Source organism: Leguminivora glycinivorella, chromosome 20 (genome assembly GCF_023078275.1).
Source record: "Leguminivora glycinivorella isolate SPB_JAAS2020 chromosome 20, LegGlyc_1.1, whole genome shotgun sequence".
Classification (NCBI taxonomy): Eukaryota; Metazoa; Arthropoda; class Insecta; order Lepidoptera; family Tortricidae; genus Leguminivora; species Leguminivora glycinivorella.
In genome coordinates this window covers 919,861-937,931 of record NC_062990.1, presented here as the reverse complement: position 1 = coordinate 937,931, position 18,071 = coordinate 919,861, and the positions used below count along the sequence as shown (strand labels likewise).

General features: G+C 52.5%; 2 protein-coding genes across 2 annotated transcripts in view; both read left to right on the top strand.

Moving 5' to 3' along the window:
• The window catches only part of LOC125236897 (nascent polypeptide-associated complex subunit alpha, muscle-specific form-like), a 67,809-nt gene extending 54,229 nt beyond the window's left edge, over positions 1 to 13,580 (top strand). Inside the window, exons 7-14 of the mRNA XM_048143815.1 lie at positions 473 to 1,042; positions 3,524 to 3,605; positions 4,531 to 8,648; positions 8,723 to 9,106; positions 9,818 to 9,915; positions 11,344 to 11,531; positions 12,649 to 12,821; positions 13,413 to 13,580. Coding sequence (XP_047999772.1) covers positions 473 to 1,042; positions 3,524 to 3,605; positions 4,531 to 8,648; positions 8,723 to 9,106; positions 9,818 to 9,915; positions 11,344 to 11,531; positions 12,649 to 12,821; positions 13,413 to 13,580 — 5,781 coding nt within the window. The remainder of the gene's footprint in view (positions 1 to 472; positions 1,043 to 3,523; positions 3,606 to 4,530; positions 8,649 to 8,722; positions 9,107 to 9,817; positions 9,916 to 11,343; positions 11,532 to 12,648; positions 12,822 to 13,412) is intronic.
• Positions 13,581 to 16,002: 2,422 nt separating this feature from the next.
• LOC125236896 (A-kinase anchor protein 13-like) overlaps positions 16,003 to 18,071 on the top strand; it is a 279,055-nt gene continuing 276,986 nt past the window's right edge. The window contains exon 1 of the mRNA XM_048143813.1: positions 16,003 to 16,160. Coding sequence (XP_047999770.1) covers positions 16,003 to 16,160 — 158 coding nt within the window. The remainder of the gene's footprint in view (positions 16,161 to 18,071) is intronic.

The following is an 18,071-nucleotide window of genomic DNA, read 5'->3' as shown; positions in this document are numbered from 1 at the left end:
AATTATGTTTGCATTGCAAATAAAATAATGAGCATTTTTAGTAGAATTATTCTTATTGATATTGTCAAAAAACTCACAAACTGTTCATAAATTTATGTAAGCTCTTGTATATTTGTCAATTGTGAGAAGATATTGCCCTACTTTTTAACTTTACAAACACTTTTTTTCCAAGAACAAACGGGCCTCTCGCTCGTTTTTGTCCAGAACATGCAAGTTGTGGAATGCGCTACCTTCTGAGGTGTTCCCCTTGCGCTGTGACGTGGGGTTCTTCAAGAAGCAGGTATTTAGGGTTCTTAAAGGTCAGCAACGCATAAGTGACTCCCCTGATGTTGCTTACGTCCATGGGCGGTGATGACTGCTTTCCATCAGGCGGCTCGTCTGCTCGTTTGCTGCCTATTTCATAAAAAAAACTTTGGTATCTCCGCACAAATATTGCAATGTCCGCGCTTCGTAATTAACACCATTTCTATAGCCCATCGATCCTCCGGCCACCCCGCGCCTCTCCCGGACCAAGACGAACTTGGACAAGCCAGCCGGCTCCCCACCACCCACCAGCTTCTTAAGCGGACTACCCAGATCCTTAAGCAACTTAACCGGACAAAGCTTAAGGAATTTGCGGACTAGACAGAATAATAAACAAGAGAATGCTCCACCATTAGTCCGACAGAACTCCGATGAGACCAATAAGCGAAGACACGTCCATAACAACACAGTCCCAATGGTACCAACGACATGCCTGGACAACACTCCCCCTCCTTTACCACCAAGGTCTATCGAGCGTCCAAAAAGAAGTCCCCTGTCACCAAACATGACACCGGTGAATCCTCTAGCGAAACCAAAACCTAGCTCATCGTCACCAGCTCACAAATATTACAAGCGGGACAGAGGGTCCCCTATGCATCAATCCATGCCGTCATATGAATCCCAGAAGCTAAGAATGTCTTCACACTCATTGGATGGAGAGTTAGACGGGCCGCAGCCGAACTCTATAGCGATGCAGATGAGTTACCCGCTGGTCAATGTGCCTCCGCCGCCATTACAGGTATGATGTTGCAAGGTAGCGAAGTTATTTTACAGGCTTTTGTATGGTACTGAGTGAAATAAAAATACCAGCCATACATACAACTTTCATTATGGGACTAATGCTGAAAACGTAAAAAAAAAAATGCCTGTCTCGACGCTTGTTCGACTGATGTCGCGCCGCTTGTAGAAATGAGCGGCGACACATCAGTTGGATTAGAAATGTCTGAAACAGACAATTTTGTTTCGCGTTTTCAGCATTGGTTTCGTAATAAAGCCTCCGCCACACATAAAGCGTTTTGATAGCGTAGCGTTAGCGGAACGGAATGATAGCGGTGCGCCGGCGGAACGCTGGCGTTCCGCTCGCAATCCGCGCGTATTCCGCTCGCAATCCGCTCTCGTTAGTTTCCGCCGGCGTCCGCTGGGCGGAACGCCAGCGTTCGTCCGGCGCACCGCTATCGTTGCGCTCCGCTGACGCTCCGCTACCGCTCCGCCTACGCTATCAAACCGCGCATGTGTGGCCGAGCTTTAAAAGTTGTTCACTATGACCTGAAAAGTCACTATGAAACGTATGGCTGGTCCTTTTTAATTCTCCCCGTATATCTATGTATGTATCTTGCTCCTCAACTATGCAAGATTCAGCACAAGAGTGTAGAGAATCCCTCACGGATTATTGGGAATAACATTTTGGTCTGTTAATCTTGGGGTTCTGATGGAAATTTCGAATGAATAATGTAGAATTGTTAGTTTATAATTAAGTTAAATAATTTCGCTACCAAGTGACGAAAATTTTTACTCCACTTTTATGGGGAATATTTATTTCTCATTAGGTGGAGTGAAAAGTTCATAAGTATAGATTCTGCTAAACTGCTACGCACTAGTGAGAATAAGTCACTGTATCTACATTTATACATGTTGTGTCCCATATTTGTCTATGTGAAACTCGATATGGTTAATATTTGGTCTTGTTATTACGGCTGCGGACATAGAAAATGTATAAAATACTAAATATGAAGCTTAAAATAAATTTAAAAGTGGAGTTTACTGTTTAAGCTACGACCTCAGAGTCTTAGGAAACCAAGTCTCACCTAAGCCAGTTTTTTTCGGTCTTTTAAATTTTAAACTTCTTATTATCGTAAACTTTTTACGTTTATAGTGGCACATCCTCATTCTATCATACAAGAAGAGCCAAATATACTTTGGCGACCGTGACAGGACATAAAATCTTCTAATGTTAAATGTTGCCAGGTCATGCTAACAAGACCAAATTAATTGTTTCTAAACGGTTAAGGTTTAAAAGTAATTGCATTAATTATTAATTGCCAAGGCTTTTTACACTGTATGTATTTATTTCACATTAATACTTACGATCTGGCACTTCCAATATGTTGCGACCCGTTTTCTTCCAAATTATTATATGTGCTATGAGATATCTAACAATCTGTGTTTTGTGACTAACAACGCATTTTAATTGGATATAATTAATAGGTACTTACTTTTAGGTGTCTAGGTTATATTCATACCTTCTACAGATGTCTTGCGAAAAGCTTTTGCTTCGTATTTTTATGTAAACTTTCATATTTCTCATGCTAGTGTCAGTAGGTCTTGTACTGAGACTGACTGAAATAGCATGATACGTTCGCACGTTTCCGTAAAAATACGAAGGTAAATCTTTTCGTACTACTTCTGTACTTATTATTATTCTAAGTTTAGTATAATTATATTCTGAGATATCGTCACTATTTTTAAAAAAACTTGTATCTTCGCCTGTCAATAAAAAGAAAATTGTAGTAAGTATGTATGGAATGCATATAGACTTACTGCGTTTTAACTTTGAGGAACAGCGTGAGATACGAGATTTTTTAAAAGTAGTGACGATATCAATACGGCTTTAAATGACGTCAATGCCAATTCACTACCCAATAACTGAAGACCAACATTATAATTTATTTACTATTTTTTTTTTCATTTATAGAGAAATGGAAAATAATTATAGTTCGGATAGAATTTGAACGTGCGGTCTCCTGATACACCGGTCCAATCTCTGACCAGTTGAAGCAAGGAGGCGTACCAAATTGATGTATTTGTTTTTTTTATCATTTTAGAGAATAATTGTAATAATCTAAATAATACAACCTAAATGGTCGCGCACCGTGCAGTTTCAGAGGAATTTCCTCCCGCGAACGCTCCGGCTGTGGAATGAGCTCCCTGTCGAGGTATTCCCGATGAACTACAGTATGGGGTTCTTCATAAAAGGAGTGTACAAGTTTCTAATGGGTCGGCAACGCGCACGTGACACCCCTTGAGTTGCAGGCGTCCATAGGTTACGGTGACCGCTTTCCATCAGGCGGGCCGTATACCTGTTTGCCACCGACGTAGTATAAAAAAAATAATTGCAGGGTAAATGAGAAACAAAAAAAAAATACGTATTGGGTAGTGTATTGACATGATTTGTATTTTCTGGATTTGAAATTGTGTTTATGATTATTTTGTTACATTTCAGACGGACGATAGAACAGGCTTGCCCGTTCTCCATGTTAGGAGCCAATCGTCGCCTGAGCATTTAGACCATGGACTTCCTAGATGTAAGTTGACTGTCAATATTTACTTTTTTTTTTAATAAAAGTAATTACAAAATGTTTTCTAACGGTTTTTGATTACTTTGTTAAGCCTCGGCCAAAAATAGGGTATTTTGATAACGTAGCGGAATGCGCGCTGAATGCAGCGCTCTGAATACGCTCGCGCGGTCACACATAACACAGCGCGCGTTGAGAGCGGACTTGTCTGAATATGGATTCAATGTTAACCATTTAGCTAATTGTTTTATTCCAAAATGTTGTTTTGATTTCTTATGTGTCATTCAATACTTATTAGAAGTTTACAGTTGCAAAATATAGGCTTAGAAGTTACCATGTGCAGAAAGCATCGCAATCTGCTACGTCCGGCGCACCGCCATCATTGCGTTCTGCTGACGTTGCGCTCTCAAAAAGCGCATGTGTGGCTGAGATTTTATTGTTTAAAAATTTGATTTAAACTTTTTGCATACCTGATTGTAATCACTAAAAAAATAATTAGATATCGGATACTCTTTTCAACCCTTTTTTAAGAATTAAGTCCAAAAGTTAAAATTCACACATTTATAACTGTGGAAATTAGGGGGCGATTGAGTCGATCAGACGTCGTGTGATAAAGTCTATTACGTTAGGACATCCTTTTCGTGATATTTGGAAGCGCAATAGATGCGCGGCGAAGCGATAAAGTTTATCACGCTAGTGTGCTACGCCACGCCCGCTCGTTATTCAAATCGACTCGTGTTTAATTTTGGTCTTTATAGATCATTAAATAAACGTGTGTTCATATTGATTATGCGCGCGAGGTCATTTGGGCAGGGTCGCCATGTAGTGGTAGTATAAGGGCGTTTTCAGAATTTGGGACCCAAAATGAGCGTAAGTCGTTAAGAAAAATGAACTCTCTGTCAGTTTTGTGACGATAATATCCACTGTGTCGCAGCGGGCTGGGCGCGGGCCCCGGGCACGCCGCCGCCCGGCACGCCGCCGCCGCCCTACGCGCACAACACGCAGCCCTGCGCCGACCCGCAGCGCGCCATCATCTCCATGGAGGAGGACGACTCGCCCGCCTGCGTGAGTACCGCACCGACGTCGACTCTTCATATCCACTGTATTGCAGCGGGCTGGGTACGCGGCGCAGGCCCGGGCCCGGGCACGCCGCCGCCCTACGCGCACAACACGCAGCCCTGCGCCGACCCGCAGCGCGCCATCATCTCCATGGAGGAGGACGACTCGCCCGCCTGCGTGAGTACCGCACCGACGTCGACTCTTCATATCCACTGTATTGCAGCGGGCTGGGTACGCGGCGCAGGCCCGGGCCCGGGCACGCCGCCGCCCTACGCGCACAACACGCAGCCCTGCGCCGACCCGCAGCGCGCCATCATCTCCATGGAGGAGGACGACTCGCCCGCCTGCGTGAGTACCGCACCGACGTCGACTCTTCATATCCACTGTATTGCAGCGGGCTGGGTACGCGGCGCAGGCCCGGGCCCGGGCACGCCGCCGCCCTACGCGCACAACACGCAGCCCTGCGCCGACCCGCAGCGCGCCATCATCTCCATGGAGGAGGACGACTCGCCCGCCTGCGTGAGTACCGCACCGACGTCGACTCTTCATATCCACTGTATTGCAGCGGGCTGGGTACGCGGCGCAGGCCCGGGCCCGGGCACGCCGCCGCCCTACGCGCACAACACGCAGCCCTGCGCCGACCCGCAGCGCGCCATCATCTCCATGGAGGAGGACGACTCGCCCGCCTGCGTGAGTACCGCACCGACGTCGACTCTTCATATCCACTGTATTGCAGCGGGCTGGGTACGCGGCGCAGGCCCGGGCCCGGGCACGCCGCCGCCCTACGCGCACAACACGCAGCCCTGCGCCGACCCGCAGCGCGCCATCATCTCCATGGAGGAGGACGACTCGCCCGCCTGCGTGAGTACCGCACCGACGTCGACTCTTCATATCCACTGTATTGCAGCGGGCTGGGTACGCGGCGCAGGCCCGGGCCCGGGCACGCCGCCGCCCTACGCGCACAACACGCAGCCCTGCGCCGACCCGCAGCGCGCCATCATCTCCATGGAGGAGGACGACTCGCCCGCCTGCGTGAGTACCGCACCGACGTCGACTCTTCATATCCACTGTATTGCAGCGGGCTGGGTACGCGGCGCAGGCCCGGGCCCGGGCACGCCGCCGCCCTACGCGCACAACACGCAGCCCTGCGCCGACCCGCAGCGCGCCATCATCTCCATGGAGGAGGACGACTCGCCCGCCTGCGTGAGTACCGCACCGACGTCGACTCTTCATATCCACTGTATTGCAGCGGGCTGGGTACGCGGCGCAGGCCCGGGCCCGGGCACGCCGCCGCCCTACGCGCACAACACGCAGCCCTGCGCCGACCCGCAGCGCGCCATCATCTCCATGGAGGAGGACGACTCGCCCGCCTGCGTGAGTACCGCACCGACGTCGACTCTTCATATCCACTGTATTGCAGCGGGCTGGGTACGCGGCGCAGGCCCGGGCCCGGGCACGCCGCCGCCCTACGCGCACAACACGCAGCCCTGCGCCGACCCGCAGCGCGCCATCATCTCCATGGAGGAGGACGACTCGCCCGCCTGCGTGAGTACCGCACCGACGTCGACTCTTCATATCCACTGTATTGCAGCGGGCTGGGTACGCGGCGCAGGCCCGGGCCCGGGCACGCCGCCGCCCTACGCGCACAACACGCAGCCCTGCGCCGACCCGCAGCGCGCCATCATCTCCATGGAGGAGGACGACTCGCCCGCCTGCGTGAGTACCGCACCGACGTCGACTCTTCATATCCACTGTATTGCAGCGGGCTGGGTACGCGGCGCAGGCCCGGGCCCGGGCACGCCGCCGCCCTACGCGCACAACACGCAGCCCTGCGCCGACCCGCAGCGCGCCATCATCTCCATGGAGGAGGACGACTCGCCCGCCTGCGTGAGTACCGCACCGACGTCGACTCTTCATATCCACTGTATTGCAGCGGGCTGGGTACGCGGCGCAGGCCCGGGCCCGGGCACGCCGCCGCCCTACGCGCACAACACGCAGCCCTGCGCCGACCCGCAGCGCGCCATCATCTCCATGGAGGAGGACGACTCGCCCGCCTGCGTGAGTACCGCACCGACGTCGACTCTTCATATCCACTGTATTGCAGCGGGCTGGGTACGCGGCGCAGGCCCGGGCCCGGGCACGCCGCCGCCCTACGCGCACAACACGCAGCCCTGCGCCGACCCGCAGCGCGCCATCATCTCCATGGAGGAGGACGACTCGCCCGCCTGCGTGAGTACCGCACCGACGTCGACTCTTCATATCCACTGTATTGCAGCGGGCTGGGTACGCGGCGCAGGCCCGGGCCCGGGCACGCCGCCGCCCTACGCGCACAACACGCAGCCCTGCGCCGACCCGCAGCGCGCCATCATCTCCATGGAGGAGGACGACTCGCCCGCCTGCGTGAGTACCGCACCGACGTCGACTCTTCATATCCACTGTATTGCAGCGGGCTGGGTACGCGGCGCAGGCCCGGGCCCGGGCACGCCGCCGCCCTACGCGCACAACACGCAGCCCTGCGCCGACCCGCAGCGCGCCATCATCTCCATGGAGGAGGACGACTCGCCCGCCTGCGTGAGTACCGCACCGACGTCGACTCTTCATATCCACTGTATTGCAGCGGGCTGGGTACGCGGCGCAGGCCCGGGCCCGGGCACGCCGCCGCCCTACGCGCACAACACGCAGCCCTGCGCCGACCCGCAGCGCGCCATCATCTCCATGGAGGAGGACGACTCGCCCGCCTGCGTGAGTACCGCACCGACGTCGACTCTTCATATCCACTGTATTGCAGCGGGCTGGGTACGCGGCGCAGGCCCGGGCCCGGGCACGCCGCCGCCCTACGCGCACAACACGCAGCCCTGCGCCGACCCGCAGCGCGCCATCATCTCCATGGAGGAGGACGACTCGCCCGCCTGCGTGAGTACCGCACCGACGTCGACTCTTCATATCCACTGTATTGCAGCGGGCTGGGTACGCGGCGCAGGCCCGGGCCCGGGCACGCCGCCGCCCTACGCGCACAACACGCAGCCCTGCGCCGACCCGCAGCGCGCCATCATCTCCATGGAGGAGGACGACTCGCCCGCCTGCGTGAGTACCGCACCGACGTCGACTCTTCATATCCACTGTATTGCAGCGGGCTGGGTACGCGGCGCAGGCCCGGGCCCGGGCACGCCGCCGCCCTACGCGCACAACACGCAGCCCTGCGCCGACCCGCAGCGCGCCATCATCTCCATGGAGGAGGACGACTCGCCCGCCTGCGTGAGTACCGCACCGACGTCGACTCTTCATATCCACTGTATTGCAGCGGGCTGGGTACGCGGCGCAGGCCCGGGCCCGGGCACGCCGCCGCCCTACGCGCACAACACGCAGCCCTGCGCCGACCCGCAGCGCGCCATCATCTCCATGGAGGAGGACGACTCGCCCGCCTGCGTGAGTACCGCACCGACGTCGACTCTTCATATCCACTGTATTGCAGCGGGCTGGGTACGCGGCGCAGGCCCGGGCCCGGGCACGCCGCCGCCCTACGCGCACAACACGCAGCCCTGCGCCGACCCGCAGCGCGCCATCATCTCCATGGAGGAGGACGACTCGCCCGCCTGCGTGAGTACCGCACCGACGTCGACTCTTCATATCCACTGTATTGCAGCGGGCTGGGTACGCGGCGCAGGCCCGGGCCCGGGCACGCCGCCGCCCTACGCGCACAACACGCAGCCCTGCGCCGACCCGCAGCGCGCCATCATCTCCATGGAGGAGGACGACTCGCCCGCCTGCGTGAGTACCGCACCGACGTCGACTCTTCATATCCACTGTATTGCAGCGGGCTGGGTACGCGGCGCAGGCCCGGGCCCGGGCACGCCGCCGCCCTACGCGCACAACACGCAGCCCTGCGCCGACCCGCAGCGCGCCATCATCTCCATGGAGGAGGACGACTCGCCCGCCTGCGTGAGTACCGCACCGACGTCGACTCTTCATATCCACTGTATTGCAGCGGGCTGGGTACGCGGCGCAGGCCCGGCCCGGGCACGCCGCCGCCCTACGCGCACAACACGCAGCCCTGCGCCGACCCGCAGCGCGCCATCATCTCCATGGAGGAGGACGACTCGCCCGCCTGCGTGAGTACCGCACCGACGTCGACTCTTCATATCCACTGTATTGCAGCGGGCTGGGTACGCGGCGCAGGCCCGGGCCCGGGCACGCCGCCGCCCTACGCGCACAACACGCAGCCCTGCGCCGACCCGCAGCGCGCCATCATCTCCATGGAGGAGGACGACTCGCCCGCCTGCGTGAGTACCGCACCGACGTCGACTCTTCATATCCACTGTATTGCAGCGGGCTGGGTACGCGGCGCAGGCCCGGGCCCGGGCACGCCGCCGCCCTACGCGCACAACACGCAGCCCTGCGCCGACCCGCAGCGCGCCATCATCTCCATGGAGGAGGACGACTCGCCCGCCTGCGTGAGTACCGCACCGATGTCCACTCAAATATATCTACCACTCAAATATTTCTCCAACGAATTAAGGCACCGGTCCCACCGCGAGCTAGTAAGCTGTGAGCTGTCGGCCATAAAACGAACAAAAGATAATCACTCCCGTGTAAATAAAAGAGACACGGCGATGTTTATAGCGACTCGCCCGGCGGTGAGCTATTAAAATCGCCGTGTCTCTTGTATTTACATGGGAGTGATCATCTTTTGTTCATTTTTATAGCCGATAGCTCATAGCTTACTAGCTCGCGGTGGAATCAGTGCCTTATTTCCAACGTGTAGCGAATCGTCTTAACGCCTTTATATGCCTCTGAATTCAAATATTCTCCAACCTCAGACGTATATTTTTTGCTGCTTTCAGTTTTTGGCTCGTTTCTCTTAATCGGTATCTGCTGACGGAATATTTGCTCTAATCGTAAAAAAAAGATTCCGAGGCTACAAAATATGGCCACCGATTATTAATTTATATTTTATTATCATGATGATGAAATTTTGCAACGCTATTTCACAACGGTCTGGTTCACCAAATCTCACTTATTTAGGCTCCCGGCTTAATTATGCACCCGTTTAGAACCAAAATTAAATGTTGATAATTAAGACAATTTACAACTTCGTTTATCTACTTGTTGACCTGTTTGAGTATAACGTTACACTGATGACTTACGCGTATTTTAATTTGCAGGAAACATCAAATCCTGGACTGTTCTCGAATCTTCGAACAGTGTTAGATTCCAAAGCACGCACGGCCGTCTTGCTCAACTGGCTTTTAGGAGAGAGAAGGTAAAATACATAGTAGTTAATGTAAATTAATTAGTTTATCCTATTTATATTTTCTGTATAAGCGCAGTTTCACCAATGTAATTTATGTAATGCATAGTATAGTTATGTTAATTACATAAATGTTTGTATGACACACTGGTAGAATCCCGCCAAAATTTTTTTATTGGGTTTTCTTATAACACATTCACTTCTACGATTGGTTATTTTTAACATCAAATCTGTAGCATTATTTATTATTCTATTATAGTGTGAAAATTAATACAGGTATTTAGTATCTCAGTCAATTGCGAAAGTTTCGTATACGAGGGTTTACTGGTGAAACCCGATAAATAGGCTAATTGCCTCCTAGTTGAATCAGCATCTCTTTAAGAAGTGTTAAAACGCATTTGAACGACTTGCTAATATGGAATTTATATGAAATCGAATTGAGTAACGTCACGGTCAACTGAGTTACTTTATATATTTCTACCTGACTTATTACATAGAAATTGGATTAAAAAATAACTTCTGTGCATGTTATTCGTATAATTATCTGATATTTCATTTCGTGCATGGTATAAAATATTTTATTTTAACTACAGTCAAGTTCCTTATTGAGATAATTTGTCCTTGAAATAACAACATTGTGGAAATTGCACATAGTTCGAATTTAAAAAAACCAGTTTGCTCAACTTATCGGGTTTCACCAGTAAACCCTCGATATAATGAGGCAGCAGCCAATCGCTAGACCATATTATATAGGCATATTATAAAGGGGTAGGCAGAACACACGAAACTACTAAAGCTTCAGTGCCACTCTTGGCAAATAAGGGGTTGAAAGAAAACGAAACTGTGACACCATATTATATACAAATAAATAATGATCAATTACGAACGTTGTAAATAATTAATTATATTCACTGTAGCGAATGGATAAGCAAATCAGTGTTAATGAAAAAACTAAAATATCATACTAAATCTAATTGTCTATGATTGCGAATTTTTACTTTACACTTTTATTCTGTCCTAAAATTAAACTAATGACGGTTTAAGGCCAAGCGAATATATGAATTGAGGGTTTCGGTGAAGGCCGGTCGCTTCACATAGTTCACATGCCCTATTTCTAAGGCCGCCTTTACACCTGTGAGTTTTACCGCTTACGTATGCGACTTATGCAAAACTATCAAATTGTAAATGATTTTTGTAAGCAGCTTACGATAAATTTTGCTTGCAGAGGTTACACAGTTTATCGAAATAAATTGATAAATTTTGGAGAAACGAATAAGTAACTAGGGCGGTAGTTTTTTTTTCTTTTCAACTTTGCTTGCTTGGAACAATGTAAACCTAAACTTTCAGTAAGTTGGAAATCACAAAACTTCAGTAAAGATTTACGTAAGTACCTTAGAGGTGTAAAGCCGGCCTAACTAAACCTGACCTTTTGGTTTACAGATGTGCCTGTGCGACCCTCCTCCTCCTCATAACCGACGGTTACCGGACTGCCCAAGGGGTTCCCACTTCTACCCTCCGCCGTTGGGCCTATGAAATACAATCAACCTTCTTAGCCCCGGCGGCTGTGTTGAGACCTCCTACCATAGACCCGCAGGCGGTTAAGGAGGTCGAGGATGTTCTCCATGATGGTAAGTAGCTTTGTAGATAGTTAAATAGACGATTTGCTGATGCTAAGACGTGGGAGTCATCGTATAGGTTTTCGGGGTTAAGTAGGTTTTTAGGGTTGTGATGTTAATATCCGCATATACTCTCTGTCGTTGGGCCTACGAGATACAATCAACCTTATTAGCCCCGGCTGCTGTGTTGAGACCCCCCACTATAGACCCGCAGGTGGTTAAGGAGGTCGAGGATGTTCTCCATGATGGTAAGTAGCTTTGTAGATAGTTAAATAAGTAGACGATTTGCTGATGCTAAGACGTGGGAGTCATCGTATAGGTTTTCGGGGTCAAGTAGTTTTTAAGGGTTGTGATGTAAATATTCTCATATACTCTGTGTCCTTAGGCCTACAAGATACAATCCTACTTTTTAGCCCCGGCGGCTGTGTTGAGACCTCCCACTATAGACCCGCAGGCGGTTAAAGAAATAAAAGATGTCCTACGTGATGGCAAGTGGTAGTTTTTGAGGCTTTCGGGGCTTTTTCTGTACTAAAAATGTGGAACTGAACCCACGTCACTATTTGACGTGGAAGTCGTTTTGTAGGTTTTCGGAGTAATTTCACGTTATTCTATCGTACATGATAGATGTAGACGTACTTTACATAGCGAGACGTAGGTTAGTAATCGTTACTATCGTTAGCTATTAAGGTTTTCGAGGTACTTAGTTGAGAGTAGGATATGAGTTTTCATCGCACTTTCCCTCGATGCGTGGTTATGGAAATCGTTCTTAGTTTCTTAGAACAAAATTATCCTCATAGAAAATAATTTAATTTGTATTTTTAGTAGACACACTACTATTTTGGGGGGCGCCTTAGCCTTCGGTAATTGTGTCATATACTTGAAAATTTCGACCCTTGCCACCGTGACCGAATGGCCGAGTGGTTTGAGGCATCCGTCGCGATAACTTAGGACGCTGGTTCGGATCCAGCTTTGGACATTTGGAGGCCTTGGTCATTTTTCTTTGTATATGACATTTATTTTCGTTCTTAGTTTGATCATATATTATATTATACCTCATCCTTTAGATACTCTAGTTCTGGTCACTGTATCAATAATTATGTAGTAATTCATAATTTATATTTATTTATAGATTACGATAAAGAAGAAATACTCCGTACGGTCTTCCGAAAAGCGCGACAGAAGGCCAAAGAAGAGATGGCTCAGCAACTCAACGAGTTTCAAGTGAAGAGACAAGTCGGTTTGGGAGGTCTATACGGACCGGATGACGCTCAGATCGAGAGATGCGTCGTTGATAAAGCTCAGGTAAATATGAAACGGATATTTTATTTATAAATATACTATTATGAAGTAGTTAAAAGTTAGACGAATAAGGAAGAAATGGTATAACTTTATTTCACAAAAAAAAGTACAAATGGTGTGGTGGTTAATGCCTTAAGTAATACGAAATCTATTTATTTTGTTCCAACATGAGGATATAGTTGAAAGAGAAAAGGATGGAAACAATAATTGTTTCAATAATTATTAGTATTTCAGGCTGTTCAGGGTCAAAAATTCAGGTTCGATTTAGTGATCTATATGGACCAGGTCACGGTCAAAGTTTTGAGATAAGCTTCGTTAATAAGGTTTATCTTTAAGGGCCGGTCGCACGGAACCGTCTGTCATCGTTAAAGCGTTCGTTAAATTTTATCGTACGGGAAGTTCCATAGACGTCTGCCGCGGGACGGTGATGCGTCTGTCAAACGCGGTCGATGCGATCGGCTCTAAGTCGGTAGTTCTACTTCCACGTGTCGAGTAACGAAACCGGTCGATTGTCGGGTTTCATTACCTGTGTTCGTATCTAAAACATATTGTTATGTAGCGGTCGGGTAAGAATGCAATAATATGTGTTTGCAGGAGCAAGTGATAGTGGAGCGGCTGCTGGTGCAGTGCCTCTCCGGAGTCGCCAGCGCGGGCGCGGGCAGCGCGGGCGCCGCGGCGGGCGGCTGCGGCGCGCGCGCCGAGGGCCGCGCCGCCTTGCTCGCCGCTCTACAAGCCGCCGCCTTGTATCTGCAATGCAGGTGAGACAGAGAGCGAATATACTAGTGGGAGAGAGCGAGACGGGAGTAGTCCAGTGTCTCGGCGCCGCGGCGGGCGGCTGCGGCGCGCGCGCCGAGGGCCGCGCCGCCTTGCTCGCCGCTCTACAAGCCGCCGCCTTGTATCTGCAATGCAGGTGAGACAGAGAGCGAATATACTAGTGGGAGAGAGCGAGACGGGAGTAGTCCAGTGTCTCGGCGCCGCGGCGGGCGGCTGCGGCGCGCGCGCCGAGGGCCGCGCCGCCTTGCTCGCCGCTCTACAAGCCGCCGCCTTGTATCTGCAATGCAGGTGAGACAGAGAGCGAATATACTAGTGGGAGAGAGCGAGACGGGAGTAGTCCAGTGTCTCGGCGCCGCGGCGGGCGGCTGCGGCGCGCGCGCCGAGGGCCGCGCCGCCTTGCTCGCCGCTCTACAAGCCGCCGCCTTGTATCTGCAATGCAGGTGAGACAGAGAGCGAATATACTAGTGGGAGAGAGCGAGACGGGAGTAGTCCAGTGTCTCGGCGCCGCGGCGGGCGGCTGCGGCGCGCGCGCCGAGGGCCGCGCCGCCTTGCTCGCCGCTCTACAAGCCGCCGCCTTGTATCTGCAATGCAGGTGAGACAGAGAGCGAATATACTAGTGGGAGAGAGCGAGACGGGAGTAGTCCAGTGTCTCGGCGCCGCGGCGGGCGGCTGCGGCGCGCGCGCCGAGGGCCGCGCCGCCTTGCTCGCCGCTCTACAAGCCGCCGCCTTGTATCTGCAATGCAGGTGAGACAGAGAGCGAATATACTAGTGGGAGAGAGCGAGACGGGAGTAGTCCAGTGTCTCGGCGCCGCGGCGGGCGGCTGCGGCGCGCGCGCCGAGGGCCGCGCCGCGCTGCTGGCCGCGTTACAAGCCGCCGCCTTGTATCTGCAGTGCAGGTGAGACAGAGAGCGAATATACTAGTGGGAGAGAGCGAGACGGGAGTAGTCCAGTGTCTCGGCGCCGCGGCGGGCGGCTGCGGCGCGCGCGCCGAGGGCCGCGCCGCCTTGCTCGCCGCTCTACAAGCCGCCGCCTTGTATCTGCAGTGCAGGTGAGACAGAGAGCGAATATACTAGTGGGAGAGAGCGAGACGGGAGTAGTCCAGTGTCTCGGCGCCGCGGCGGGCGGCTGCGGCGCGCGCGCCGAGGGCCGCGCCGCCTTGCTCGCCGCTCTACAAGCCGCCGCCTTGTATCTGCAATGCAGGTGAGACAGAGAGCGAATATACTAGTGGGAGAGAGCGAGACGGGAGTAGTCCAGTGTCTCGGCGCCGCGGCGGGCGGCTGCGGCGCGCGCGCCGAGGGCCGCGCCGCGCTGCTGGCCGCGTTACAAGCCGCCGCCTTGTATCTGCAGTGCAGGTGAGACAGAGAGCGAATATACTAGTGGGAGAGAGCGAGACGGGAGTAGTCCAGTGTCTCGGCGCCGCGGCGGGCGGCTGCGGCGCGCGCGCCGAGGGCCGCGCCGCCTTGCTCGCCGCTCTACAAGCCGCCGCCTTGTATCTGCAGTGCAGGTGAGACAGAGAGCGAATATACTAGTGGGAGAGAGCGAGACGGGAGTAGTCCAGTGTCTCGGCGCCGCGGCGGGCGGCTGCGGCGCGCGCGCCGAGGGCCGCGCCGCCTTGCTCGCCGCTCTACAAGCCGCCGCCTTGTATCTGCAATGCAGGTGAGACAGAGAGCGAATATACTAGTGGGAGAGAGCGAGACGGGAGTAGTCCAGTGTCTCGGCGCCGCGGCGGGCGGCTGCGGCGCGCGCGCCGAGGGCCGCGCCGCCTTGCTCGCCGCTCTACAAGCCGCCGCCTTGTATCTGCAATGCAGGTGAGACAGAGAGCGAATATACTAGTGGGAGAGAGCGAGACGGGAGTAGTCCAGTGTCTCGGCGCCGCGGCGGGCGGCTGCGGCGCGCGCGCCGAGGGCCGCGCCGCCTTGCTCGCCGCTCTACAAGCCGCCGCCTTGTATCTGCAGTGCAGGTGAGACAGAGAGCGAATATACTAGTGGGAGAGAGCGAGACGGGAGTAGTCCAGTGTCTCGGCGCCGCGGCGGGCGGCTGCGGCGCGCGCGCCGAGGGCCGCGCCGCCTTGCTCGCCGCTCTACAAGCCGCCGCCTTGTATCTGCAGTGCAGGTGAGACAGAGAGCGAATATACTAGTGGGAGAGAGCGAGACGGGAGTAGTCCAGTGTCTCGGCGCCGCGGCGGGCGGCTGCGGCGCGCGCGCCGAGGGCCGCGCCGCGCTGCTGGCCGCGTTACAAGCCGCCGCCTTGTATCTGCAGTGCAGGTGAGACAGAGAGCGAATATACTAGTGGGAGAGAGCGAGACGGGAGTAGTCCAGTGTCTCGGCGCCGCGGCGGGCGGCTGCGGCGCGCGCGCCGAGGGCCGCGCCGCCTTGCTCGCCGCTCTACAAGCCGCCGCCTTGTATCTGCAATGCAGGTGAGACAGAGAGCGAATATACTAGTGGGAGAGAGCGAGACGGGAGTAGTCCAGTGTCTCGGCGCCGCGGCGGGCGGCTGCGGCGCGCGCGCCGAGGGCCGCGCCGCGCTGCTGGCCGCGTTACAAGCCGCCGCCTTGTATCTGCAGTGCAGGTGAGACAGAGAGCGAATATACTAGTGGGAGAGAGCGAGACGGGAGTAGTCCAGTGTCTCGGCGCCGCGGCGGGCGGCTGCGGCGCGCGCGCCGAGGGCCGCGCCGCCTTGCTCGCCGCTCTACAAGCCGCCGCCTTGTATCTGCAATGCAGGTGAGACAGAGAGCGAATATACTAGTGGGAGAGAGCGAGACGGGAGTAGTCCAGTGTCTCGGCGCCGCGGCGGGCGGCTGCGGCGCGCGCGCCGAGGGCCGCGCCGCCTTGCTCGCCGCTCTACAAGCCGCCGCCTTGTATCTGCAGTGCAGGTGAGACAGAGAGCGAATATACTAGTGGGAGAGAGCGAGACGGGAGTAGTCCAGTGTCTCGGCGCCGCGGCGGGCGGCTGCGGCGCGCGCGCCGAGGGCCGCGCCGCCTTGCTGGCCGCTCTACAAGCCGCCGCCTTGTATCTGCAGTGCAGGTGAGACAGAGAGCGAATATACTAGTGGGAGAGAGTGAGGTGACTATAGTCTCGAGTCTCATACTCTGTGGTGGAGGGGTCCGCAACGGGGGGATTGCAGCGCGCGAGCCCAACGCCGCGCTGCCTTACTAGAAGCTTTAGAAGCTGTAGCTTTATATCTGCAAGTGCAGGTAAGAGAGAGGGAGATACTAATATGTGTGTAGGATGGAATGACAATGACAGTGCTGCACTATTAACTGCTTTACGAACCGCCGCTCTGTACTTATAGGTGAGACAGTGACAATATTACTTATAAAGAGCCACTTTACTCAGACAAAACCTTTTTAAAATTACGTCTGAAGCTCCTAGTACTATTACAGGCACGTGAGGGTGGTGGAAAGATATTCCAGCATTAGGTAATCGCATATCTGAAGCTACCCCGAAAAGCGGCTATGACGAGCCTGTAGTGAGATAGAATGAGACAGAGAATAATGATAGTGGAGCGCCTGCCTTGTATCTACAATGCAAGTGAGAGAAAAATAGATACTAGCGTGGATGGGATAGAATGACATGTGTATTCCTAGTCTCTATAACTGCTCTGATTTTATAACGCATAAAACTGAAAACGATAAAATAAAGAAAAATATACTAATTAAAATGAAGAAGCTACAGCTAAAAATTACACAGCTTATTAAAAGAAATACTTCAAACATTCCACACCTTTGAAATCATAGAATTCCACAGACTCGGTCACCTCGTCCAAGATATGATAACGCCGATGACATAACCTCAATCTCTGCATCTTGGACTTATCGGATTTATCTAACAACACAAATGTAAACATGTCACCATTGGATAAGGCACATATTGTCTGAGTGTTGTCGTGTGATCGACGTGTAACATATACATAAAAAAAGAGTTTAGTTTTCAAGTGACAGAATTTCGAATCTGTCTTTTGGTATTTGCTAAAGTGTTAAAAAGTGACCCGTTATTATGCTCTTAAGTTTAATGAAACAAGTGTATAATAAAATATTCAGTGGTCCCTTAATAACCTAACCACAAAAATAAAATTTTGAAAAAAACCCCGACATAGTGGGCCGATTTCCATGAAACATGGCTAAGAACGCTCCTGACTAAATCAGCTTTCAAACAAAAAAAAAAACTAAATCTAAATCGGTTCATACGTTCGGGAGCTACGATGCCACAGACAGACACTCACACAGACAGACAGACACGTCAAACTTATAACACCCCGTCGTTTTTGCGTCGGAGGTTTTAAAATCGAGTTAGGTAACAAATTATAACAACATATTTAAAAATACAGATGCTAATAGTTTTTAAATATCCTATTGCTTTTCAATCTTTTCATACATTTAGTAATTTAAACTCAAGCGAAAATATATCGGTTTTTTAGGAATTTCCTAAAAAATACAGTGTGAACTGAAATAAATGTCATATACAAAGAAAAAATGACCA